General features: G+C 40.9%; 3 protein-coding genes and 1 pseudogene across 3 annotated transcripts; 2 read left to right on the forward strand and 2 right to left on the reverse strand.

Moving 5' to 3' along the window:
• Positions 1-311: 311 nt before the first annotated feature.
• On the reverse strand, positions 312-2,626 carry LOC128724956 (uncharacterized). The gene is made up of 3 exons (XM_053818678.1): positions 2,506-2,626; positions 802-1,016; positions 312-725 (listed from the first exon to the last, which is right to left on the reverse strand). Exons 1-3 carry the CDS (start codon positions 2,624-2,626, stop codon positions 312-314), a joined length of 750 nt encoding a protein of 249 aa, XP_053674653.1.
• A 1,073-nt stretch (positions 2,627-3,699) lies between these two features.
• On the reverse strand, positions 3,700-4,147 carry LOC128727053 (cuticle protein 19-like). Its single transcript, XM_053820913.1, has 2 exons — positions 4,139-4,147; positions 3,700-4,071 (listed from the first exon to the last, which is right to left on the reverse strand). Exons 1-2 carry the CDS (start codon positions 4,145-4,147, stop codon positions 3,700-3,702), a joined length of 381 nt encoding a protein of 126 aa, XP_053676888.1.
• Positions 4,148-4,366: 219 nt separating this feature from the next.
• On the forward strand, positions 4,367-5,680 carry LOC128724957 (cuticle protein 19-like; annotated as a pseudogene).
• A 1,258-nt stretch (positions 5,681-6,938) lies between these two features.
• Positions 6,939-7,328, forward strand: LOC128727051 (cuticle protein 19-like). Its single transcript, XM_053820911.1, has one exon. It carries the CDS (start codon positions 6,939-6,941, stop codon positions 7,326-7,328), a length of 390 nt encoding a protein of 129 aa, XP_053676886.1.
• Positions 7,329-8,593: the final 1,265 nt, after the last annotated feature.

The raw sequence follows: 8,593 nt of genomic DNA on the forward strand, positions 1-8,593 counted from the left end.
GCAGTAGGTCATTGAAGACCCTGCAGCCACTCGATCGTACCTGAGAAGGGTTGTAGAAAATGGGAAAGTCGTGGAAAACATATGCATACGCTTCAAGCTTCCCAAATACATCCAAAGACTGCTTGCTCATAGTAAGGTGATTGGAGAAGTCACAGAATTGTCGGTTTGTACCCCTTGGAAAGAAAAGATTCTTCTAATATGGTCATTTCATCTAATACAAAATGTTACTCTCGCGTGTATACGTATGCAAGTTCAACAATAGGTTTATTCAAGAACAATCAATTCATAACAGCCATCGTAAAGAAATTTTCCTAGAAGTGCTGGTCCAGCTTGCTGTAGCTGTATCCGGCTCCATGTCCATGGTTATATCCACCATAATATCCTCCATGGTGTCCGTACACGGCTGGATGGTAAGCATGACCCACACGCTTCACGTGAGCCTGGAATCCGTTGTGCTTGTCCGACGAGTACTCGACCACTCGCTCAGTTCCATCGGCCTCATGCAGGGTATAGGCTCCCTTGACGACATCTCCATCTCGATGTTCCCACTGGCTCTTGTGGTCACCAGTGTGAGGATCCTTCACGCCATACTCGAACTTGTAGCTCGGATGCGAATAGTAATCGTGATGATGTCCATAATGTTCACCGCTGTATCCGTAGCCAGCTCCACCCCAGTATTGAGCCGAGACAGCCACAGCCAGGCAGGCAAGAGTCAGAACGATGAGCTGAAAGGAAGAAAACATTTGAAATGTTGGTACCTTCGATCAAATTCCTCCCGGGGCGCAGGATTACTCAACTTACTTTGAACATTGTTAGTTGAGTTGGGTTGGGTTTTGCTGGACTGTTGCTGCTTCTGCTGATCGGTAGAACGTTTGTTTGCTGAATGATGGTGTCTCGTTGACCGCTTTGGTTATTTATATCGTCCCCACGGTCGTTTCTGGTTCCCGGTGAGTTCTTGAGTGCGAAATAAAACGTTGCATTTTCCACCGCTAGCCACAGAAACATTGACGTTGGCCCTGCGAAACGGCATTCGAGGCGATTTCGCTAATTTGAGGTTCAGTTTTGTGACAGGCCGTTCGGTCACGGCATGTGACAGCTCGGTATCGGTTGTAGGAATTCGTGGGCGTTTCGGCCAAACGGTTCAGGGCTGTCAATATGAACGCCGTACGCGCAACTCGTCTACCACGGTTGGTGAAGCAAGAAGCGTGATTTTTCTCCCTTATTTCTCCATTGGCCACACGAGCGAGCTCCAAAAGGTGGAAAGCGTTGGGTGTTTTTTTGCCCACCCAAAACCCCCGGCCAAGGTTAGCTAAGGCGAGAAACTCTTATATTTTTCACCTCGCGTGAATTATGACCTTGGATGACGGGTGGCGTTAAAGGGACTACTGAAGTGAGGGTCGGTTTTATTCATCCGAATGTGAGAGGGCTGGGTGTGTAATTTAGACTGAAATGGAACCGAGTGGATGAAGAAAATGATTGGAAATATGAATGAAAATCAATGAATAACAAATGGAATGCAACGCGAAGACTGCTTTGGTTCGGTTGAGGAAACGAACTAACACTGAAAGGTCGAAGCGGACATGGAGGCTGGAGAGAAACGGAGTGTGAAAGAGGTTGAAGCAGTGAGTGCTTGGCAAATATTAGCCCTGGCATGGTCAGCTGAGATATTATGCGTAGTTAATTGGGCTTGAAATTGGATCAGATCACTCCCCGTGCCTACGCCCATGTCTACGCATTGTCTAACGTTTCAGTATACTCTTTGGATATGCGTAGTGCATGGCTATTATGTTTATTACGATTGTTTTAGAGAGAATTCAAAATTTAGGTGATAATTTGAATCGTTCGATGGATCAAAACTGTCGGTATAAGATTGATAAATTGTATCGTAAGCATAGTAGAAATAGTAGAAATTGAAAATGTCCAAGTTCAAATATGTTTTGATAGGAACGTTTTTACAATTTTTATGTGTTTCTTATAACAATTTTTCTCGCATTTTTTCGTATATTTTTATAAGGGCACCAATACGCTTCGAACTGTAACTTAATTCAATCCAACATTTGCGTCAATCGAACGAACTCATCACGCAATGATGACCGTACACTGACAAGAGAAACTACTCCATAGCATGCGCTTCCATTCTAAAGAGCCTTTCACCATTATAAGGGGCCTAGTTGAAGTATTTAAAGGCTGGCTAGCATGGGTAGAATCATCATTTGTTGTTTGCTCGCCTTGAAAGTATAACTGAACTAACTTCATCATGTTCAAAGTGAGCAGAATGGAGTAGATTTCGAGTTGGGAAAATATTCTATAACAGCAACTTGTTTCATTGCTCATCTTTTAGTACATCATTGCCCTGGTTGTCCTGGTGTCGGTGGCTCTAGCCTTCGAAGACTATCATTCGCATCCGAGCTACAAGTTCGAGTACGGCGTGAAGGACCCCCACACTGGTGACCACAAGAGCCAGTGGGAACATCGGGATGGAGATGTCGTCAAGGGAGCCTATACCCTGCATGAGGCCGATGGAACTGAGCGAGTGGTCGAGTACTCGTCGGACAAGCACAACGGATTCCAGGCTCACGTAAAGCGTGTGGGTCATGCTCACCATCCGGAGGTGTATGGACATCATGGTGACTTGGCAGAGTCGTATGGCCATGGACACGGATATAGCTATAGCAAGCTTTCGAAGTACAATTGATTGCATATGTTCATGGTCCAGATTTCAATATTTCGCTAATAAATGTGTTGAACGTAACTGCCTAAATGAAGAATTTTGAAGATCAAGTATTTACGAACAAACTTGTATATTATTTGGTAAGACTTGTAAAGAAGATCGTTTTTAAGAGATGATTGTGCATCGGTTATTCTTTTTCCAGTATGGACGATTTATAATTATTTAAGTAATTATTTTCGCTTTATCTGAGAATATAGTATATTTGTTATATTTTTATTGATTTAAATTAATCGATGTTTGAAGTTTGATGTATTTTTTATTTCTTTTTAGATTGTAATGACATAAAAAATAGATAATAAATACAAGTCATGAAATAATTGAAAATGATGTACTCTATTTTAAATTTAGATTATTATTGATTATTTTTTCAATTCTGAAGTGAATTGTCGAATTTGTTGAGTGCTAGTTGAAACTAAAATAATCCAATTAGTTAGAATTAGTTAAAATTAGTTCCAGTTTGCCCTTTTTATAGACCTTGATACATAAAAATAACGTTTCTATTAAACAGATCAGATCACTAACATGATAATAGAGTGATTAAAACTCATGTTCCAACAATAAAGTTCCTTTATGCATCAATAATTCTACCTTTCAATTAGAAAAAGTTGTAGATTAAATTACTCCATATAGATGATTCAATCAATCAGATTATTGTTTGTTAAGCACCTTTGAAGGTGCTATTTTGTAACTAATCAAGTTAATTATTCAAACAAAAAAAGAATGGAACATATCAATATAACCTTGTCAGGTTCACGCTTATTCACAAACATTTGTTCATAAAATACAATGTTCATGGAGCACTATGAAGACTGAGAATAACTTTTTCAGAGGGATACATAAAGCAAAAGGCAAATAGGGATTTTTGATTTTGTTTTCGCTCAGGAAATAGTGAAATGAAATTTATTTACATAGATAAGATCACAGTGATAGGTATAAAGGATGGTGGTTGATCACAATGCTCCGATCACTCAATGGTGCTGGTTCAGCTTGCTGTAGCTGCTGGCATGTCCGTGTCCGTGTCCATGGTCGTACGAGTGTCCCGCTTCATGATGTCCATACACGGCCGGATGGTGAGCATGACCCACACGCTTCACGTGAGCCTGGAATCCGTTGTGCTTGTCTGACGAGTACTCGACCACTCGCTCAGTTCCATCGGCCTCATGCAGAGTATAGGCTCCCTTGACGACATCTCCATCCCGATGTTCCCACTGGCTTTTGTGGTCACCAGTGTGAGGATCCTTCACGCCATACTCGAACTTGTAGCTCGGATGCGAATGATAGTCGTGATGTTCATGACCATAACCGAACACGGCAACAGCCAGCGAGAGGATCAGAGCAATCTACAAAAACCGTAGAAAATCATTAGTAAATGTCACTGATTTACTAAAATACTCTTTCCGAGCTTACCTTGATCATTTTGTTGAGAGTGAGCTGAAGCGTAGCTTGAGACTGTTTCCACCGAGCGCTGGTCGAGTACTGATGGTTATTTCACCCTCGTATCGCAGCCTTTATACTCGCGCGGTCGCTACCGAGCGGAGATACAACCGAACGCCCGAATTGTTGGTTGATAATTTTCCCTCTCGGTCACCGAAGGCAGGTTGCTTGACGCGGTGGAAAACTCACCGCACCCACCCAATGACTGGTGACGAAATCGCTAAATTAGCTGCACTTTCCTGCGCAGCACGCAGACACGAGTGAGTAAGGCTACCCTGCGCGAGCCCAGAAAGGTTTACGATCGAGCGGACCGTTTAGCCTCTGTCTTGGGCGGCTTGTGTAAAAGAGGTTTGCAAATTTTAAGCCCCTTTTTCACCCCCGCTTCGAATGGGCAGGAAACCACAAAACCTCGGCCAGGAAAAGTCATTCGTCCTCGCTCTCGGGTTGCGAATTGGGGGTGAGAAATTGGGCGCGCATTGTAGAGAGCGCAAAAATATTTGCTCGCCATCAAGTGAGATCACAAACTATGAAGTCTTAGTTGAGACATCATGCGATCGCTTTTTTGGCCCATTTCCTGATCGCGCCGTGTCCGTCGCTGGTGCAGCCGATTACGAGTGTATGAAAACATATCTACGGGCGCGTGCCAACGGAAGGGTCCGTGTGCGATCGCTCAAATTTGAGGTAATTGGACACATTGCTGCCTGTTCGAGCGTTAAATCAAAACATGTGCTTGGATAGGGCGCTGCCCAACGTTTGTTGGGGGGTGCGTGAGTTTGTACTTGAGAGATGTTGGAAGGGGCTCGTTTTGTGCAGAGCTTTTTCGGACGGTTCGGCTGGTCACTGTCGGAAGAGAGAAAAAAAGAAAGAAAGAGATAATGATCAAAGCTGACGATTGGTTGTAGAATTAGTCTAAACTGATTATCCAATACTTGAAGCACATTTTGAAACGTAGTTAAAGCACTAAGGAGTGTTCTATAGGATGAACATTTGAGCATGCTATAAATGAGCTACCTAGCTTGACAGGAGGTATCAGTACGATTTGAGGTCCTTTAGAATCAACGTCGCAAAACATCAACAATGCTGTTCAAAGTACGACGAGAAGAAGAGCATGAATGTGATTATGAGTATTGAAGTAATGATTTTTGTCTTTTTTAGTTTGTTGTACTTGCTCTTGTAGTGGTTGCCGTAGCTGGCGATTATGGTCATCAGGATTATTATTCGCATCCGAGCTACAAGTTCGAGTACGGCGTGAAGGATCCTCACACTGGTGACCACAAGAGCCAGTGGGAACATCGAGATGGAGATGTCGTCAAGGGAGCCTATACCCTGCATGAGGCCGATGGAACTGAGCGAGTGGTCGACTACTCGTCGGACAAGCACAACGGATTCCAGGCTCACGTAAAGCGTGTGGGTCATGCTCACCATCCAGAGGTGTACGGACATCATGAAGCGGGACACTCGTATGGTGGACACGGACATGCTAGCAGCTACAGCAAGCTGAACCAGCATCATTGAAGGATTGTATCTGTTTAATATAGCTTGCAGAATTTGTAATGCTTATGCTTTTTTGAAATGAAAATAAAATTTGCTTTGTGCCTTCCAAATAATATGCCCGTGTGTCATTTGAATCCGCAATTGAAGAATAAATTTTGATATTTTCAATGAAAATAGCTGCACTTTTGATAAGGAAGTCCGTCAAGATTGCTTTTCCATTTTACATGCATTTTATAGCATGTAGTTTAGTGTGGTTTGTATAACAATATATATATTGCCATTAAATAATAAAGTAGCTGTGTGTGTACTTACATAAAAACTTTTGTATAAATAGGTATTAAATACTTATAAACAATTTCTATATTATATAGACAATTAAATTTAACAACATTTACACGTCACGAACTGGACACATTAGTACGCACACACGTCACGATTACAGGGAAAAATAACGTAAAAATATTTTTAACAAATAATTTTTAACTGACATGAAGTAAGGGTTAACAACACCAATTAAAAAAAGCTATAAAACTCTCTTTTGGCTACAGTAAGTAATCAATTTATGCTTTACTTGTGGAATGCAAGTTAATTTGTAGCACATTGCGATAGTTTTATATTAATGTATATTATTATCAATTAATAAAATTTTATTTTTGTACACAAGATATAACATTACTATTTTGTTTGAGTGCTTTTTATTGCAAATAACCGAGTTTTATATAACAATCAACATACACCCACTAGACTTGTCTGATTAAATTCATCCTCGCCATCTGTATACTGGCCATCTATATCAAATGATTCAGACATTACTATCATGACTATCTACATATGTTTAAAAACACGTTTACACGATCACTTATATTGTAATCTGAAGCAAAAAAAATTAACATGTAAATATCAATATAAAAATTTCAAAAGCTTAAAATATAAAAATGAATAAATTATCGTTAGTTGAAAGTTTTAGTTGCCGATAAATTTTATCAATGTATTTTTTGTTTTCTAGTCGCGAATGAAGTTTTTAAATTGTCAAGTGCAAATTGATTGGGCCATCAATAAATTGTGCAGAAAGTTAGAATAATTGCTACCTTTCCAAGTGCGCCTGCAGCATGACAACATACTGGCTAATGAAAAGGGGAAAATCCTAGCAACCACCATGCAGCTGCTCGCCTCATGCTATTTAAGCTCGCATGCTTGGTCGAACCACCATCAGTCTCTTGCCAGTCACAGCTAGATCCACATCCACACTAGCCCCAAAAGCCAAAGAATCACATCCAAAATGATGAAATTGACCATTGTCGTCCTGGCCGTCCTGGCTGTTGCTGCTGCAGGAGAATACGAGCACCACGACTACCATTCGCATCCGAGCTACAAGTTCGAGTACGGCGTGAAGGATCCCCACACTGGTGACCACAAGAGCCAGTGGGAACATCGGGATGGAGATGTCGTCAAGGGAGCTTATACCCTGCATGAGGCCGATGGAACTGAGCGAGTGGTCGAGTACTCGTCGGACAAGCACAACGGATTCCAGGCTCACGTAAAGCGTGTGGGTCATGCTCACCATCCGGAGGTGTATGGACATCATGAAGAGGGTCACTCGTATGGTGGACACGGACATGGACATGCCAGCAGCTACGCCAACGGAAACCTCTATCAGCACCATCATTGAGAACGATCTACTGCTAGATACCGATATCTTGAGCTAGATACCAGTTCCTGTGATTTGAAGATGAATAAATTTGATTTTCTTTGACAATGTAAATCTCTACGTTCTTTATTTTTTTATTATTTTAAAGACAGTTTGATGAAATTATTACGGATTGTGTGATTGTATGTGATTTATTTAATTTAGTTAGCTTTGTTGAATCTCCCGATCAAAATATGTAAACATTCTTCGAGCGATGTGGCTAGCTAGCTTTTCCTAGCTTCTGTAATATTGTTAGAATCACACAAATATAAAATATTTATATTCTTAACGTCATTTCACATTTTAAATTTCATATGTTATTTACTATACAATATGACCTCTATACAATGTGGTTGATGGATTGTTAAAAAGCTTTATCGTTATGCAGCTCATCAAATTTGTCAGGCTCTAGTAGTGCTGGCTATGGCATGTAATCAAAACCGATCGAAAAAAGTAATAAATGTATTTATAAGCTTTTTAATCCACATAGATGCTGAGATTGAGATAGAAACGCGATGAAAATGAAACTGTCAAAAAAGATTACAGATTGATTTGAAAGATTTGGAGTTTCATCAACGCATTGCTCTATACGCTTAGATTCAATGTATAAAAACCCCTTGTCATTAAAACTAATGCGTACTTTCAATTTTTATAATGACAAACTATTCAAGGTTTAGATATTTTGTTGTACTTAAAATATTCGAACTTCGACTTCGGACTTCGAATTGAGGAATTTTAATGTTCAAACAATTTTTAATGGTGTTATTATTAACAGGTAGAATTTTGATCGAGAAAACACCTATCAACACATGACAACATCGTTGTTGAGTAGGTCCGGCTCAACTTCTTTGATTGCGTGCGGAACAGCTGAAAAACTGTCGAAACTCGATCGCAGTAGGAGCGCAAGGGTAGCGCTCTAGGGTGTGCAAGCTAATAAACGATCCTCTATCGAAACGCGGAATGGAAATCTGAAAGTGAGCGCTTAATGTTACCGCAGGAAAAGCGTTGGCCAAAAACCAACACCAGCAGCCCATAGGCACGCGTGGTTTTTGGTTGATTCCGTGTTAATCCTATGCAAGCCAATGCGTTTGGTTGCGTTGCTATGGCGATGATTTAGCAAGAGCGATCATGCACCAGTATGGTCGGGTGGGTGGTATTTAAGAACCAGTTGCTACGTCTATTGGAAGCAGTCAGCATTTCACGTTCATACGAAACGGATTGGATCTTTGTGCTAAAATATCATAAAA

The sequence above is a fragment of the Anopheles nili genome, chromosome 3 (genome assembly GCF_943737925.1).
Source record: "Anopheles nili chromosome 3, idAnoNiliSN_F5_01, whole genome shotgun sequence".
In the NCBI taxonomy this organism is placed as follows: domain Eukaryota; kingdom Metazoa; phylum Arthropoda; class Insecta; order Diptera; family Culicidae; genus Anopheles; species Anopheles nili.